The sequence below is a fragment of the Phascolarctos cinereus genome, unplaced genomic scaffold, assembly GCF_003287225.1.
Source record: "Phascolarctos cinereus isolate Bilbo 61053 unplaced genomic scaffold, phaCin_HiC Scaffold_8;HRSCAF=390, whole genome shotgun sequence".
Classification (NCBI taxonomy): domain Eukaryota; kingdom Metazoa; phylum Chordata; class Mammalia; order Diprotodontia; family Phascolarctidae; genus Phascolarctos; species Phascolarctos cinereus.
The window spans coordinates 6984341-7002854 of record NW_027556291.1 but is presented as its reverse complement, the minus strand read 5'-3'; the positions used below and the strand labels follow the sequence as shown (position 1 = coordinate 7002854).

The 18514-nt window shown below is 39.2% G+C and overlaps 1 protein-coding gene across 1 annotated transcript in view; it reads left to right on the top strand.

Moving 5' to 3' along the window:
• LRCH2 (leucine rich repeats and calponin homology domain containing 2) overlaps positions 1-18514 on the top strand; it is a 95926-nt gene that overhangs the window by 36241 nt on the left and 41171 nt on the right. Inside the window, exons 4-7 of the mRNA XM_020963466.2 lie at positions 5509-5614; positions 5696-5832; positions 17020-17153; positions 17594-17681. Of these exons, the coding sequence (XP_020819125.1) occupies positions 5509-5614; positions 5696-5832; positions 17020-17153; positions 17594-17681 (465 nt within the window). The remainder of the gene's footprint in view (positions 1-5508; positions 5615-5695; positions 5833-17019; positions 17154-17593; positions 17682-18514) is intronic.

The window sequence follows — 18514 nt, the reverse complement described above, 5'->3', positions numbered from 1 at the left end:
AATGACTCCAAACATCTCACAGAAATAAAGGCCTATTTAAAAAATACCATTCAATCAGAGTGCATTTATTAAGCACTTAGTATGTACGGTGGAGATACAAAGGGGAAGAAATGATCTCTGCTCTCCAGGAGCTTACATTTTAATAGCATATATATATATACACGCACATATATATATATATACATATATGTGTGTATATATATATATATATATATATACATATATATATATATATATTCATTCTCTCTCTCTCCATATATATTTCAAAACATATTGCATGGAATCAGAATAGATGGAAGATAATCTCAGAGGAGATGGAACTAGTAGCTAGGGGACCAGGAAAAGGCTCCTGGCAGAGCTGGCTTTTGGACTGATTCTTAAAGGAAGCCAAGTATTATGAGAGAGGTTGAGAAGGAGAACATCCTAAATATGGTAGTGACCACTACCAGGAACAGAGATGGGGTGTTACGTGTGAGGCTGGGCCACGGAATGCATGGGAGCTTGGACAACATAAGGTTGGAAAGGTAGGAAGGGGCCAGTCTTTGAAGGGCTTTAAATACCAAACAGTGGAGTTTATATTTGCTTTTGAAGGTAATAGGGAGCCTTTGGAGTTTATTGGATCAGGGGGATGAAATGATGAGACCTATGCTGTAGGAAAAACACTTTGGCAGCTAAGTGGAGGATGGCTTGGAGTAGAGAGAGACTTGAATCAAGGAGACCAGTTAGATGGCTATCGAATGCTGAGGTGAATGATAATAAAAACGTGAAGCAGGATAGTGGCTATGTCAGAGGAGAGAAGAGAAGGGGATGTTTGTAGGAGCTGTTGTGGAGAAAGAAATGATAAGATTTAACAACAGATTGGATATGTGGAGTGGAGGAGGTAGGAGGAGTTGAGGATGACACTGAAATTATGGGGGAAAGATTTGTTCTGTTTTGGACATATTGAATATGAGATGTCTATGACTGTATAAATAGATCTGGGAATCATCTGCATAAAATGATCATAGAAGCAGTGGGAGCTAATGAGGTTACCAAGCAAGAGTGTGGAAGGAAAAGACAAGAGATGCAGGACAGAGCCTTGGGAGACACACAGTCAGATAATCTGAATGAAGATCCATCATCAGAGGCCAGAAGAACCAAGGGAGCAGTCATGAAAATGCAGAGAGAATTGGGTATCTAGGAGGAAAAGGTAGTCAAAAACGTTAAATGCTGCTGAGAGGTCAAGAAGGATGAGGACTGAGAAGAGGCCATTGGGTTTGGCAGTGAGATTACTGGTAACTTTGGAGAAGGCAGTTTCAGTTGAGTGAGATTGGAAGCTAATTTGTGGAAGTTTAGAAGACATTGATAGAAGACAGTGGTGACACTGTTTGACGGTGGCTTTTTCAAGTTTAAGAAGCACAGGAGAGGTATGGGACACTAGCTAGCAGGCCTGGGAGGATCTAATGAGGGTTTTTTAAGTATGGGAGCTTGGAGGTAGCAGAGAAGGAGCTGGTATATACATAGGGAGAGGCCGAAGATTAGAGAGACAATGGGGGCGATGGTAGGATCATGCTAGAGAAGATAGGAGATGATGGTATTGGGAGTGCTTGGGCAGGTGTTGGCCTGAGCAAGCCAAGGGCCACTTTAGCATCAGAGACTTTTGTGAAGGAGGAGATAGGAGGGGAAGATCTGTGTCAGGGAGGAGAGATGACGAGGAGGAGGAGGGAGAAGAAGGAGCTCTTGGTGAATGGCCTCCATTTTTTAGTTCAATATGAGGCAAGGCCCCAGCCTAGATGGTGGGGGAAGGGTGGCATGGCTCCAGGATTGCTATGTGGCATCTGCTGGCTGTGTTTTGGGATAGATGGAGCTCCTAAAGTTCTTTGTACTGTTTCATTGTCATTTCTGCCTATTGTTTCTCATTCTGCACTGTGGTCTAGACTTCACAAGTCAGACTCTTCTTGCACATGACAGCCTTGCAGACATTAGAAGACAAATTTCATCCTGTTTCATTTCCCCCTCTCCCCATTTTCTTCCCTGTGCTAAACACCCCCAGTTTTTTTCACCTAACACCTTGTTTCAGACCTGTCACCATGTCAGTCGGTCTTGTCTAGATTTTTGTTGCTGTTCAGTTGTGTCTGACTCTTTGTGAGTGATATGGAGGACAGGGGGAGTGTCACCTCCATTGGTCTGTACGCTTAGGATTTTAAACATACACGTTGATGTTAAACTCTTAGTTTCTTTGATTTTCATTTTTAGGCGAGTATTAGACATATTGTATAGGACAAGGTTAGGAAAAGAAATGTGAAAAAACTATATTGTTAGAATCGTTACTTGTTTTCTTATGGTCACATTCCATCCCTTGCTTCCAGGCCTTTGCACAGACTGTCCCTTGTGAGGGGAATATGGCCCTTCCTCACTTCTGCCTCTTGGAATTCTTAGCTCCGTTCTGGCTCAGCTTACATGCCACCTCTTCCGTGATGCCTTTTTCTTATTGCATTAGGTGTTAATGCTTCTCCACCAGTTTTGGTGAACTTAGCTGGAACATGCTGATTCCCTCAAATAGAGCATATGCTCTTGGATGGCAAGGACTGTTTTCATTTTTGTCTTTGTCTTTAGTCTAACACAGCACTGGATGCATAGGAGTCAGTTGATTAATTCTTGTTAAATGTTATTGAATCAAATATCTACAATTTACTTGACACTGTACAGGATGTACACATGCTGCTTCAAGCCTCCAACAGACCTGTCGTTTTATCTGTGTGGGCCCTTTTTCCGCTGAAGATCACAAGACTTTGAGCTCTAGTGGTCATTTACATGAGCAGCTGACTTCTTTCTGTCATTTAAAGAACTAGGTAGGTCTTCACAACCCAGTTAATAACAGCTATCCTTCTGGCCTTATTAGATAGCGTTCCTTCTCGTGTCTTCTGCCGTCCAGCCACATTGGCCTTCTCGCCGTGCCTCACACACGGCACTGAATCTCTTCTACTGGCTAGCCTCCACAACTGGAATGTCTTCTCTTGGAGTTGTAAGGCTCAGCTTGAGTGCCACCTTGTGCATGAAGCCTTTGCCAATCTCCTCCCCCCAAATTACCTTGTATACATGTTCTCTCAGCCTAGGAAATGGAAATGCCTTGAGGGCAGAAGCAGTTTGATTTTTTTGCCTTTTTATCCTCAGTGTCTAGCACATAGTAGGTACTTCATATATGTGCTTTGATTAATTTCTGTAGCCAGAACAAATTGGTATTGTGTGTCATACGTCCTAGATGTGTGTGTGTGCCCACGTGCGTGTGTGTGTACTGGTAAACATTTATGAAGTGCCTACTATGTGCCAGGCACTGTGCTAAGCACTGGGGATACAAAAAGAGGCAAAAAACAGTCCCTGCCCTCAAGGAGCTTGCATTCTAATGGGGGAGACTACATGCAGACGGATATATTCAAAGCAAGCATAGATAGGATAAATAAATTAACAGAGGCAGGGGCACTAGAATTAAGAGGGGTTGAGGAAGGCTTCCTATGGAAGAAACATATACATACATGTACATGCATCTATACATACATATGTGTGTGGCTGAAGCCTGTTACACACACACACACACACACACACACACACACACACACATATATAAATACTCTTCAGACCTATTATAATGGAGGACACCAAGAAAATGTGTAATTGAAACCATAAACAATTTACCTCTTGAGCTTCTGGATGGGCCTCCTTTCTAAAGGCAGTACACTTATGATCCCACCGAGAGTCATCTCCAGTCATTCTGATCTATATCTGGCCACTGGACCCAGATGGCCCCGGAGGAGAAAGTGAGGCTGGTGACTTTGCACAGTCCTGCCTCACTTAAATCCAATTCACTTGCATGTCATGGCATCAGCTTCCTGATGTCACGGTCCTGTTTGAGAAGGAAGGACAAAAACATATCTGTGATCCCAAAGCCATTGATGTGGTGGCAGAGAGGGAGGAACAGAGAAACTCTGTTGAGAGGAACATCTCTGTTCCATTTGGGAAAGTTTCTTATCTGTCCATTACGAGCGGATTTAACCAAAAGGCAGGGCTTCTCTGATGCCAGGTGTTCAGGTTACCTGACGTCTCTTACCTGTAGTACAAGAAACTCAGGTTGGACAAAAGTGAAAGGGCAGCTAGGTGGCGCATTGGATAGAGCACCAGCCCTGAAGTCAGGAGGACCTGAGTTCAAATGCGGCTTCAGACCAAACACTTGACACTTACTAGCTGTGTGACCCTGGGCAAGTCACTTGACCCCAATTGCCTTAAAAGAAAAAGGGGAAAAAAGGTAAATGACTACTCTTTTCCATTATATATTCCTAGGTTTTTCTGAGAAAATCCATTGGATTAAACACATCTAGGAAGAAACTTTTAAGTTTATTTTTTACATTTCTCTATATTTTCTCAAACATGGGGAAAAAATCCTTAGTGCTTTAATGGAAATCTATGGGAGACCTTTACCTGCAGTCTTTACTCTCCTATGGCCTACTCTTCTTCTGCAGAGCTCTTATTTTTATTCTTTTGTTCCTATAACCACTCTCTCTCCTCTTCTGTTTTGACAGACCTCTGGTTTTGAGAGTGTTTTTATTTTCTTTTGACAAAGCTAAAAGCACTCCTAGTGAAAGCTGGAAAGCAGAAATTGTGAATTTGATTTGCACTATCCCTAGCATGCTTGGGGCAAAGGAGAACCTTTGCAGGACTCTTGTTATTGATGGGGCAATTATATGTAAGTAGGAAGGGGAGAGCTACCTAAGCCCTTCTCTTTATTCAGCTGTTATGGTAAGGTGTGTTCATTGCTTAGTAGTTTTACTAATGGAGCCTAGAGAAATTTCCAGGTCAGTGTGTTGGAACGGAAGGCTGGGATTGGGAAGCCTCAAACTGAATCTCCTATCATTTCTAACATGGTCAGTTCTTTTGGACAAAGAGAGTGGGATTAGCATCCTAATAATAGTCATAGATTTAGAGATGGAAGGGGCATTAGAGGTCATCTAGCTCACCTCACCCATTTTAAAGATGTGGCAACTGAAGTAGAGGAAGGTAAGTAACCGACTTGCTTGACATCTGAACCCAGGTCATGTGATCACAACCCCTGTCCTCTTTGCACTCTACGACCTGCTCAAACCTTTTCTGCAGTTTTTCCTTTTCTCTTAGTTCTATTTGTGCCCTAAACTTTTCTGTCTTACTGAAGTAAGTGGCCCATCGTAGCTGTTATTAGCTACCTAAAGGTTCATAGTGTTTAGTACTTTCTTTTACTTCTGGCTAAGCAGCAACTGTGTTTTGGTTACTGCTCATTTTTCTGCATTGCCTGGTTGAAAGTTAATGTTCGTTTTGAAGTTTCTGAGGGGAACAGTTTCTTCAGTGATCTTAGATTAAGACTTGAACTTTTCTGTGGAAAACCTTTGGTCAGTCAACATGCCACTAACTCACATTAGCAGGCAAGTAATCATGTGCTGTATGACTAATTTAGTTCCCAGTTTCATACAAGTGCTGATTTTTTTGTGTGTGTCTTTCATGCAGGATATTAGCTGCAATGAAATTCAAGTCCTTCCCCAACAAATAGGAAAATTACATTCACTTAGAGAACTAAACATAAGAAGAAACAATCTTCACATGTTGCCAGACGGTAAGCAGCTCACTGTTCTTTACCCAACATGAACAAGAGATTAAAGAGATTTAAAGTTCAACTTTTTGTCTCTCTTGACAGAATTGGGAGATCTCCCTTTAGTTAAGCTGGATTTTTCTTGTAACAAAGTGACAGAAATTCCAGTTTGTTATAGAAAACTCCGTCACTTACAAGTGATAATTTTGGATAACAATCCAATGCAGATACCACCAGCACAGGTTTGTACTAGAAGCTTACTCTTTCTTTCCTCCTTCTGTCTCTCTTAGTATTTAAGAAATACCTGAACTGGGGCAAAATTTGTTGTTTATCTGTATCTGAATAGAATTGATTTCCTTCTTTGCCTGGGAAGGAAATTGTTCACTTTGGAAAAGAACACTAGCTCAGGCATCCTGGTAGATAGCCATGAAGTTGGTGTTGGCAAGCAGTGTCACTGCATGTAATGTAATTGCTAATTTACTAATCAGTGTTCTAGTATTACCTGCAATGAGGTAACAATTGTAAAGCACTTAGCACAGTGCCTGGCACATAGTAAGCACTCTATAAATGGTAGGTACTATTATTATTGTTGTTATTGTTATGATTAGCCCAAATACGTTCTTTTACCTCCCAAATGCATATAGTTTCTCAGTGCAGTGGTTGGTCGGGTCCAGTGCCCTGTACTATATTTGGGAGGGGGGTGGAATTTCTTCTCTTTACACTGGAAATGATATTTTTCTTTAATGTAGTCACTTTTCTCCATAGATTAGTACTGTACATGTTGTTTCTATACAAACATGGCATCTGAAGACTGGTAGCTGGGTTCTACGTATTTCTTTGGAGTCTTTAGTAGAAAAATCAACAGGTATTTGTTGGAAGCCTTTTTGAGATTGCTCTTGTAGTTAGCATTTTCTCCTGCCCAGGATTTTTACTGTACTAGAATGCTACATTTTAAAAATAATAGCTAATATATACAATGTACCATACCAAGCACTGGGGATACAGAGATGAAAAATAGCACAGTCCTTGCAGTCAGAGCGCTAATTATCTAGTAGGGAAGACAAGGCAGACCCAGATAGTGCGTGAGACACGCCGACCAGAAGGCTCTGTACTGTGTAATATTTGTATCACTGACACAGAGAAAGTTGTAGGTAAATCAGTCAACATGCATTTATGAAGGCCCTGGCTCCATGGCTTCCAGTGTATGTTCTTTTGGGGGACACATAAGTATATATGAAGTAAACAGAAAGTAATTTTGCGGGAGGGGGGCATCAGCACCTTAATGGGGTAAACTAATAGATACTCAATTGTTAATATCCAATAATGAATTACTAATAGTGGCTTATACTTCTATGCCAGTTATGGGATTAGGGTTGCTGTTACAAAGTATTTTACTTATGTTCAATCCTATATTATGTGATATACTTATAACATTTGCTGGTGATGCAAATCCAGATGATGGAGTCTTGATGAGCTAGACCATTGGGCCAAATATTAGAAAATAGGGAGAAAATACCTTAATAAGGGATTGGCTTTAGTGAACTTCCAGGAGACATGAAGTGACCTGCTCCAGGTCCTCTGGCTCCAAATCCTCATCACTTTCCACGGCATAGAGATGCTAATTGAATTGATTTGAGTTGATGAGGTCACCAAGTAATAGAATATAGAAGTGGAAGAGAAGAAGTTGTAGGACTGGGAAGTTAAGAGGAGAAGTTAAGTGGCAGTTGAGGAAGTGTAGGCAGCTTTTTTTAGGAGTTTGCTTGTGAAAGGGAGGAAATATATAAGATAGCGAGAGGCAATAGCACAGTCAGGTGAATGGATCTTAAAAAATACTTTTGTTGAGACCTTCTGCATTTTACACAACAGTTATTTCCCAATTTTCTCTGTCCCTTCCAATGGGCACTGCCTTGTAACTCTCCTCAAAGTTAAAACAGAATCTAGGAATAAAACTGATGTGTGTGAAAGAATATGTAACTTGTTACACCAATTGTCCCTCACTTTCTCTTTTGAGAGGATGGAAGTGTGTTTAATCATTTGTCTCTAAGATGAAGATTGGTCATTGTAATGAATCAAAGTGAAGATTTTGTAAAGATGAGCATGACCTGTATGCATTTGTAGGGAAGGAACTCGTATCTCAAGAAAGATTGAAAGGAAGGGGGCGGGGGAGGGAGAGAGTGAGAGAAGAGGAAGAAGAAGGAGGAGGAGGAGGAGGAGGAAAGGTGGGGGAGATATAGAGCAAGAGCAAGAGTGGGTGGGGGAGATGACGGGGGCGGGGAGGGGGGAGAGTGGTGGTCTACTAGCATCTTAAAGTGCTTGAAGTTTGGGAAGGAAATGGAAAGGGTGGGAGAGGCTCATGGAACTTTAAAGATTAAAACTAAACAAAGTTGCCAGATGATAATGCCAAAAGATTTTGTTAAAAAAAAAAAAAGGATTGACATTTGTCCAAGTTCTGTCCTCTCCCTTAGGAATAAGAATAGTCAGTGTGATGGAACTCTTTCCATCTTCCCATTCAGGGGATTACATTGAACTCCTTTCTCTCACCACTGGATTCTTGAGGTTTAGTACTCAATGCCCCTGCCTGGAAGAAGCGTCCAAGACAGACAGAGCTCTGAATTTGTTGTGCTTCAGCTGAAGCTAGAAAATACAGGTGTAACAGGATCTCAGAAGTGAAAATTGATTGTCATAAGTAAAATTCAACAAAAGGTAGACTGAGGCAAATTCTTTGCAAGATAACATTTTATTAATAAGAACACTACTTGGCAATAGAATGGATCAGTGGATTGCCTCAGTTTAGCCAAAGACCCTAGATGAGGACTCAGCTCTTTTTTATAGGCATAGACCAAAGAATAGAATAGGGTAGGTGAGGTAATATTAAAATTGTTCATAGGATTGGTGACATCATGGGGGTGATGAGTCATGATTGGTTACATATCTGAGGCATGGGGGACAATATGATTTGTTGGAAGTTGGAAGTGAGGGGCTAGCAACAACTCCCTCCTTCCCTCCTGTAACTAAGAAACGTTCATTGTTTGAGTCCATCTGCAAGGTTAAAGATAGTGGACCAGACTTCTTTGGAGAGCAAACCAGAAATCCTTGCAAGATACTAACCAGACTCCCTGGTGTCCACTTGCATTACTCAAGGATAGCAGATTTCCTTGAGGCAAGAATAGAACAGCAATTAGCAGAACTGTATTTCTAAACTTAATTCCATCTGAATTTCTGCACTAAGTTCAGAGACAAAGAATCATGACTTAGGCAGTTACAGGACAAAATCAATTAATTGTAAATAGGATCACTAAAAATGATGCAGAATCAATTCAATCTGCTCAAGACCTGATTAAAAGATATATTCAGGAAAATTACATTTTGCTAAATGATAGCATAGAAAATGACAGAATATAAATAGTGATGTACCAAATGGTATAGCATCCAAATTCCCAAAAGAAAAGAGTTACATGAGGAAATAGACAGTAGAAGTATAATATTGGGGTAATCTCAATTTACCCTTCTCAGACCTATGTAAATCTAACCATATAATAAACAAGAAAGATATTAAGGTGAGGAATAGAATTTTAGAAAAGTTAGATGTGGTAGACTTTTGGGGAGTATTGAATTGGAAGAGAAAGGAGTATACTAATTTTTTAGCTATGCATGGCACCTTTACAAAAGCTAACCATGTTTTAGGGCATAAAAACCTCACAAACAAATACAGAAAACTAGAAATATTAAATGCATCCCTTTGGAAACATAATACAATAAAATACATTCAATAAAGGGCCTTTGAAGCATAGATTAAAAATTAACTACATACTAAATTACCCAATCCTAAAGAATGAGTGGGTCCAAGAACTAATCGTGTGAACTATCAATAGTTTAATGAAAGATAATGATAACATTGAAACAACATCATAAAATTTGTGGAATATAGCCAAAGCAGCATTTATGGGAAAATTTATAACTCTGAATGCTTACATCAGCAAAAGAGAAAAAGAGCAGATCAACATATTAGACATGCAACTAAAAAAAGCAAAACTAGAAATAAGACAAAATAAAACTCCCTCAATTAAGCACCACAGTAGAAATCCTGAAAATCAAAGGAGCAATTATTAAAAATGAAACTAATTGAATTAATAAATACAACTTTTTAATGAAAAACCCAGTAAAATTGATAAACATTTGATTAATTTGACTAAGAAGGGAAAGAAGAAAACAAAATTACCAGTATCAAAAATGAAATGTGTGAATGCCCAGCAAATGACAACAAAATAAAAGTATTAGGAGCTACTTTGTCTAACTGTATTCCAGTGCAACAGAAAATCTACATGAAATGGGGGAATACTTATAAAAATATAAATTGCCTAGATTAACGAAGAAGAAATTGAATATTTAACCTTATCTTAGAAAAAGAAATTGAACAAGACATAAATGAGCTTCCTAAGAAAAATCTCCAGGACCAGATGAATTTACAGGTAAATTATACCAAACATTTAGAGAACAAATCATTCAATACTATCTAAAGTGTTTGAAAAAATAGAGAAAGGAGTCCTACCAAATTCCTTCTATGATAAAAATATGTGAGGTTTTTTTTGAGGCAATTGGGTTTAAGTGACTTGCTCAGGGTATCACAGCTAGTGTCAAGTGTCTGGTCTGAGACCAGATTTGAACTCAGGTCCTCCTGACTCCAGGGCCAGTGCTGTATGCACTGCATCACCTAGCTGCCCCCAAAATATGTGTTTCATACCTAAACCAGATAGAACAAAAACAGAAAAATAAAACCATAGACCAATTTCTCTAATGAATACTTATGCAAAATTTTAAAGTAAAATGCTATCAAGGAGATTACAGCAATATATCATAAAAGTCATGTACTGTAACCAGGATGGATTTATACCAAGAATGTAGGGCTGGTTCAGTAATACTGTGTTATTGACCATATCTATATCAAAACAGCAAAAATTATATGACTATTTCAATAGGTGCAGAAATTTTTTTTGACAAAATACAACATCCATTCATATTAAAAACACTAAAAAACACTAAAATAAATGGAACTTTTCTTAAAATGGTAAGTCGTATCTTTCTAAAACCAAAAGCAAGCATTACCTTTAAGTAGGATAAGAATGAGGTGAACCATGAATGTCCATCATAACCATTACTGTTCCATATTGTATCAGAAATACTAGTTGTAGCAATGAGACAACAAAGAGAAACAGAAGGAATAAGCATAGGGAATGAGGAAACAATAGTGTCACTTTTTGCAGACGATATTATGATATACTTAAAGAATCCTAGAGAGTCAGCTAAAAAACTACTCAAAACAATTAACTTCAGCAAAGTTACAGGATATAAGATAGACCCACACAGATAAATCATCAACATTTCTGTAAATTACCAACCATGTCCATCAGGAAGAGATAGAGAAATTCAATTGAAAATACCTGCAGACAGTATAAATACTTGGAAGTCTACATGCCAAGACATACAGGAACTGTATAAACACAATTACAAAACATTCATCATACAAATAAAAATTATGAGTATGATATTCCAGAAGGCAAAAGATCTAGGATGACAACTAAGAATCTCCTACCCAGCAAAACTGAGTTTAATCCTTTGGAGGGAAAATGGATAGTTAATGAAATGAAGGACTTCCAAACAGACCAGAGCTGAATAGAAAATTTGACATTCAAATACAAGGTTCAAGAGAATCATAAAAAGGCAAACATGAAAGAGTAATCATAAGGGACTCAATAAAGTTAAACTCAATAAAGTTAAATTCCTATTTGGGAAGATGATACATATAACTCCTAGGAATTTTATCATTGTTAGGGCAGTTAAAAGGAGTTTACATAGTAGAGGGCATGGGTGTAAGTTGATTATGTTGGAATGATCTCCAAAATAAATGAATGGATGAAAAAGAGAGATGCACTGGGAGAAGGGGGAAAGGACATGTAGAATAGGGCAGATTTTCTCACATAAAAGAGCTGTGCAAGGAAGAGCTTTTACAATGGAGGGGAAAATGGTAGGGGTGGGGTGGCCAGCAGTGCTTGAATCTCACTTTCATCAGAATTGGTTCAAAGAGAGAATATGAATATATATGTATAAAAACTTATGTATTATATGTATGTAAATGCACACATACGCACATTCAGTTGTATATAGAAATGGAACTTACCCAATAGGGAAATAGTGGGGGAGGATGCTAAAAGGAGAGGCAGATTCAGGGAGGCGGTGGTTAAAAACAAAATAGGCTTTTGAGGAGGGACAGGATAAAAAGAGAGAGAGAGAGAAGGATAAACAGAAGAAAATGGGATGGAGGGAAATACACAGTAATCATAACTGTGAATGTGAATGGGATGAGCCCATCCATAAAATGGAAGCAGATAGCATAATGGATTAGGAAACAGAATCCAACAACATGTTGTTTACAAGAGAGACACTTGAAACAGAAAGACACAGAGTTAAAATAAAGGGCTGGAGCCCAATCTAATATGCTTCAGCTGAAATAAAAATGTCAAGGATAGCAATCGTGATCTCAGACAAAGGAAAGGCCAAAATAGACGTAATTAAAAGAGATGATCAGGGAAACTACATTATGCTAAAAGATACCATAGACAATGAAGTTTCTCTGATAAAGGCCTCAGTTCTCAAATATATACTGAGTATAGAATGGAGTCAAGTTTATAAAAATAAGAATCTTTCTTCAATTGATAAATGATCAAAGGATATAAACAGGCAGTTTTCAGAGGAAGAAATCAAAGCTATTTAAAGTCATGTGAAAAAATGCTCTAAATAACTACTGATTGAGGTAGCTAGGTGGCACTGCAGTGGATACAGTGCTGGGCCTGAAGTCAGGAAGACTCATCTTCCTGAGTTCAAATGTGACCTTAGACTCTTCCTAGCTGTGTGATCCTGGGTAAGTCATTTAACCCCGTTTGCCTCAGTTCTTCATCTGTAAAATGAGCCGGAGAAGGAAATAGCAAACCATTCCAGTATCTTTGCCAATAAAACCCTAGATGAAGTCACAGAGTTGGACATGACTGAAATGACTGAAGAACAATACTGTTGATTAGAGAAAGGCAAATTAAAACAACTCTGAAGAACCACCTAATACCTATTGGAAATGGCAAATTCTGGAGGGAGTGAAGGAGAAATAGGGACACTAATGAGTTATTGGTGGAATAATGAATAAGTCCAACCATTCGGGAGAACAATTTGGAACTAGGCCCAAAGGGCTATAAAACTGCATACCCATTGACCCAACAATACCACTGCTAAGTCTATATCCTAGAGTGATAAAAAGGAAAAGGATATATGTGTAAAACAATTATAGCAGCTCTTTTGTGGTGGCGAAGAATTGGAAATCAAGGTGATAGAGTTCTATTGTGCTGTGGGAAATAACGAGGGGAGTGGTTTCAGAAAAACATGGCAAGACCTTTATGAACTGATGCAAAGTTTCTGAAATGAGAAGAACTTAGAGATCATTGTGCCCAGTACCAGCAGTGTTGTAATGATGATCAACTGTGAAAGACTTGGCTACTCTGATCATTAATTCAAGACAGTTGCAAAGCACTCATGATGAAAAAATACCGTCTACTTGCAGAGAGAGAACTGAGGAAATCTGAGTGCAAATTGAAGTATAATTTTCTCACTTTCTTTACTTTTCTTGCTTTTTTTGAAATATAGCTAATATATAAATGTAATTTCACATGTGTAATTGATATATTGTTTGCTTTCTCAGTGAGTGGAGGAGGGGATGGAAGGGAGGAAGAGAATTTGGAACTCAAAATTTAAAAAGATAAGAATGTTAAAATTTAGTAGATAAAAATAAATGCATTAATTTCAGTAGGGAAAAAGGTCAGGACGGGGGGGTTAAAAGAGAGAGAGAGGGAAGAGTCTCAAGCAAAGCACATTTTGCCTTTAGCGGGTAGATCATCCAGGGGAACAAAGAAGTGATGAAAGGGATGGATTCAGAGAAACCCAGAAAGACTTGTATGATCTGATTCAGAATAATGTGTGCAGAACCAAAATTTCCACCCACAATTCTGTTCTAGATATTTTTGTCCTTCTCTCACTACCCCTTCCCTGTTTACCATATGGATGGGGATAGGGATAGTCACTGAAGCTTCAATTTCACTGGTGTAGAAATTCCCTCCATCAATATGAGTTGGCACCTTCTCTGCAATTTATAGTCGCCGTGCTTCTTCTACTACTACTCTCTTCTGTTTACCTTTGTACATATCTGTAAATATCGAGATGTGTATCTTGTGTGTACATGGTTGTTTGCATGTTGTCCCCCCCGTTAGATCAAGGCCAGGGAGTGTCTTTTGCCTTTCTTTGTATTCCCAGTTTTGGGCACATAATATGTGCTTAATAAATACGGACTACTAAATAATAATAAATGACAACTAGCTGCGTGATCTTGGGCAAGGCACTTGACGCCTCTCTGGCTCTGTTTTGCACTCCATCGTCCTTGGATCCTTCTTACCACTGCGTCCGTGAACCTGTGACACCTGAGCAGGGGCAGAAACGGCCCTTAGAGAGCTAACATAATCCCTGATACGTGGAATTCAATTCTCTGCACGATGTTTTTTGTTTTTTGTCTCTCCCATTCAACGGTGAACTCTTGGAGAGTGGGGACTGTTTTTGTTGTTGTTCTTTTCTTTCTTTGTATCTTCAGTGCCTGACGTGTATTTGCTGACTGGTCTACAGATTTGGATCAGAGATCCTGTTTTACTGCTAATGAAATCCATGAGTAGGCTTGGGAAGATGAGATAAAATGGATTGTCCACATACTGCTGTTAAAGACCTGAGCACAGTGACTTAGGAGGACTAGAGCTACAAGCCCGAGGAGCTGGGATTGCAGGGGACAGTTGATGTCCTTAATCAGTGATCATTAAATAATGGGATTTTTTTTTCGTTAGGTTAAATGGGTTTGAGAGTCAGGGGGTAGAGAAAAAGGAAAAATAATTACTACAAGTGTTAAAAATTCATAAGCTTCAAAATTTTTGATTTCTAGAATCATGCCTTTTTGGGGCTCTCTCTAACCACAACATTCTCCCATACTTTCTTGCCATGGGAGTGATATTTATCAAGTGCTAAGTATATGCCAGGCACTTTGTTAAGCGCTGGAGGTAAAGAGGTCTCTAGTGGACAGGAGATTGGAAAATGAACAGACAATCGATTAGGGAGGTAGGGAGGAGGAAATGCTCCATCTTATACTAAAGAGACTACTTAGGTATGCTGTGCCTGCCAATGGGATCTTGGCATCTGTGTGAGCACAAGAAGTGTGAAAGACAAAGGGGAGTTTAACGATAGTTTGAAGATTCCAGAGGGCACAGTGGAAAGGGAGGAAAGAGTAAGGTAGGGCTGAAGTAGATGGGGAGGAGAGAGGAGTGGAAGCCAGGGGAAGGCTGTTTTTGACTAGGAAGCTCAAATTTCAGTTATTAGGAGAAAATGAGGTAGGAATTTTGCTAGCAATAGCATTGAGAAGCATTTGACTGGAGACTCTCATCCTCATGGGATCTGTAATGAGCTGTTCTCTTGAGTACCAAGCCAGTAAATACTTCATTGTCATGTTCTGAGGGTCCTGACTGACCTCATATACATTGTCCATTCTGTTACCTCACTCTATGTTGGTGGGAATTAAAATTGAAGACAAAGGAGCAGATGAAGTTTTCAAGGGAGGTAGCATGGGAATTAAAGAGGAGGACCAAGTGTAGGTGGGAGGGAGAAGAGGAAGCTGTAAAGCTGTAAGGAACTAGCAAGAGAATTGGGAGAAGATAGAGCATTTATTAAGCACTTACTTAATGTGCTGGGCTCTGCCCTAAGTACTCACAATACAAATAGAGGCAGGCAAGACAGTGCCTACCTTCAAGGGGAAAGATAAGTATAGGGATGCTAGAAAGTGGGGGGTTTATGGGAAAGAAACCTGTAAGGATGAGGCAAGCTGGGAGAGAGTCCAAGCAAGAATGAGGTGAAATGGTGGTCACAGGAGGAAGTCACCAATGTCGGACAGTGGCCCTAGGGCCAGGGTATCTCACGGGTGGCAGTGTTGCAGGTGAGAAGGAAGAGGAAGAGTCTGGAGAGGGTCCAGGTAATAATGTCTTGAATATGGTCACAGAATCCAAGTAATGGGAGAGAATTTCAGTGCAACTAGGAGAATTAAGAAGCCTTTGTTTTTACAGTCTACAGATAAGGACCCAGTAGATAAGGTGAAAAAAGACCATTGGATTTGGTAATTAAGAGATCAGTGGGGACAGTAGTTTTAAGTAGAATGAAGACAAAATCAAATTTATAGTGACTTGGGGTATGAATGGGATGGTAAAGAAATAGAGGTAAGTGTAGACTTCTCTTTCTCAAAGTTTAGAATTGGAAGACAAACATAGGACAGTAGCTTGGGGGTACAGTAGGGGCCCTGGAAGGTTTGATGTTTTAAAAAATGGGGGAGACCTAAATGTGTTTGCTGTTTTCTTCCTCTTGGTTTACCAAGAGGGAGCGATTGAAGATGAAACAGGATTTCAGAGGAGACTAGAGGGAATGGATCAGAGGCATGAGTGAAAGGTGTAGCTATGGCAAAGAGGAAGTAGCCTCACATCAGAAGACTTTATCTTGGGAAAACAGGAATCAAGGTCATGTCCTGTAAGGAATATAATAGCAAGTCATTAAGATAGAAAGGATTGTGATTTCACAAGGAGAGGTCACTTGAATTTAGATGCCATAAATCTGTAGTAGACAACTCAGTTTTCTGACCTCCTCCACCCCTTAGGAGCAGGAATAGAGAATCAGAGTTGGAACAGTGGCCAAAGGGTCAAAGGTAGGGTAAAGGAGAGTGTATGTTGAAATGGCTAGCCATCAGGTCAGGACCACAAAGAGTAGAGGGTTGTGATCTAGAACATGGAAGGAGGGATAAAGAGACCAGGAGTAACAATGAGGGCAAAGAACAGGTGAAGGAAGAATGTAGGAGGGGGAGAGGTTGTGATCATAGAATGAAATTTCAGAGTTCAAGATCCTAGAGGTGGAGCAGGTTTTGGTGATCGTGAGGTGTAAGGTGTATTTTATTTCTGTATCTTTCAGCATATTCTTGTTATTTTAATAGTGTGGATAGTGTTTTTGAATCCCCAAACATTTCCATGGTTTTTAATTATTGTGGCTCTGTTCTTTCAAGAAGGAAACTTTGTGAAACAGATGGGAAAATGGTTAAGCTTCTGTTTTCTTTTGTCCAAGAACAGGAGGAATCAGTAAAACTTAACACTTGGTTATATTAATGGTTTTAATATTTCATTTATGATAATCAAGTACAAAATACACTGATATGCTTGCACGATTTTAGGAGGAAAACAAAACAAATGTATAAAAAAACTCTGAAAAATGGTGGTTCCCTTTGATACTCTGTAGTTAAATCCATTTTCTCCTGTGTTCCCTGACAGATATGTTTAAAGGGTAAAGTACACATATTTAAATTCTTAAATATTCGAGCATGTTGCAGAATAGAAAAGAAGCCAGACTCCTTGGATCTTCCTTCATTAGGTAAAAGAATTCCATCTCAGCCTCTCACAGACAGGTAAGTTGGTATTCATGATGGTTCGACTGTGTGATATTTAGCCTCAAAAATCTGTTGTGAACCCAAAGTTCTAGAACTTCATGGGAATGGTTTTGTGGTGTCCAAAGCCCGTTCTCTTGTACTTTGTGAAATTGGGCAGTTGGAAGAAGGCCAGTTCAGTTTAGCAAGCATTTATGGAGTGCCTAGTATGTGCTGATGGCTGGGGTTCTTTATGCACACAAAAGGAAAGAAAAGTGTTGCATTGGGCCTTGGAAAAAGGTTTGGTGGAAAGGAGCATGGCACTTCCCCATTGTAAGCCAGGGGGCTTTGGGCTTCTCAGAAGTGTGTGTTATTGGGGAAAGTTTTGTTCTGTTTGTTTTAGATGTAGTAGATATAGTTATACATTGAGGAAGAATGCTCTCATTGCTCTTTGAAAAAAATAAATCATCATATTTTTATAGTATGGAAGATTTCTATCCAAATAAAAACCATGGTCCTGATTCTGGTATTGGAAGTGATAATGGAGAGAAACGATTATCTACAACTGAAGTAAGCCTTATTTTTTCTTCTGAGAAAATGTTTTATTCTAAAATAGTCCCTACTATTTGAAATAAGCAGATGACAAGAGGCATGCATATGCTTGGATTTTTCTGTCTTTATTTTTAAAAATTTTTATTCATTTTGAATTTAAATACAAAAGGACAAAAAAAGAACATTTCCATGTACACAGTACAACATAAAAAGAGGATTTGGTGTAGAACCGTGAGTTTCTACTTCACGTTGTTTACTTTTTTGAAAAGCTATGTAATGAATACTATACATTATTCAAAGTTACCTTGCTTTTCCATGCTTCCTTCTAAGTTTTCTTTTGTTTTCTTTTAGGCACTTTTTTTTTTCTTCCTCCCTCCCCACCCCACCTTAGAGAAGGCTGCCACTAGACACAAACATGTGTGTGTGTGTGTGTGTGTGTGTGTGTGTGTGTGTGTGTGTGTATAAAACCATATTATACAAACTTATATTTATTAGTCCTTTTTCTGGAGGTAGATAGCATCTTCCTTCATAGGTCCTTTGTAGTTGATTTGAGTATTTACAATACTCAAAATTATTTAGTTGTTCAGTTTTGTTTTGTTTTGTTTATTTTTGCTTTTTGGTGAGGCAGTCGGGGTTAAGTGACTTGCCCAGGGTCACACAGCTAGTAAGCGTCAAGTGTCTGAGGGCAGATTTGAACTCAGGTCTTCTTGACTCCAAGGGCAGAGCTCTATCTGCTGCTCCACCTAGCTGCCCCTGTTCAGTTGTTCTTAGAACAATGTTGCTGTTACTGTGTACAGTGTTCTCTTGGTTCTGCTCATTTCACTCATTATTTCATGCAACTCTTTCCATGT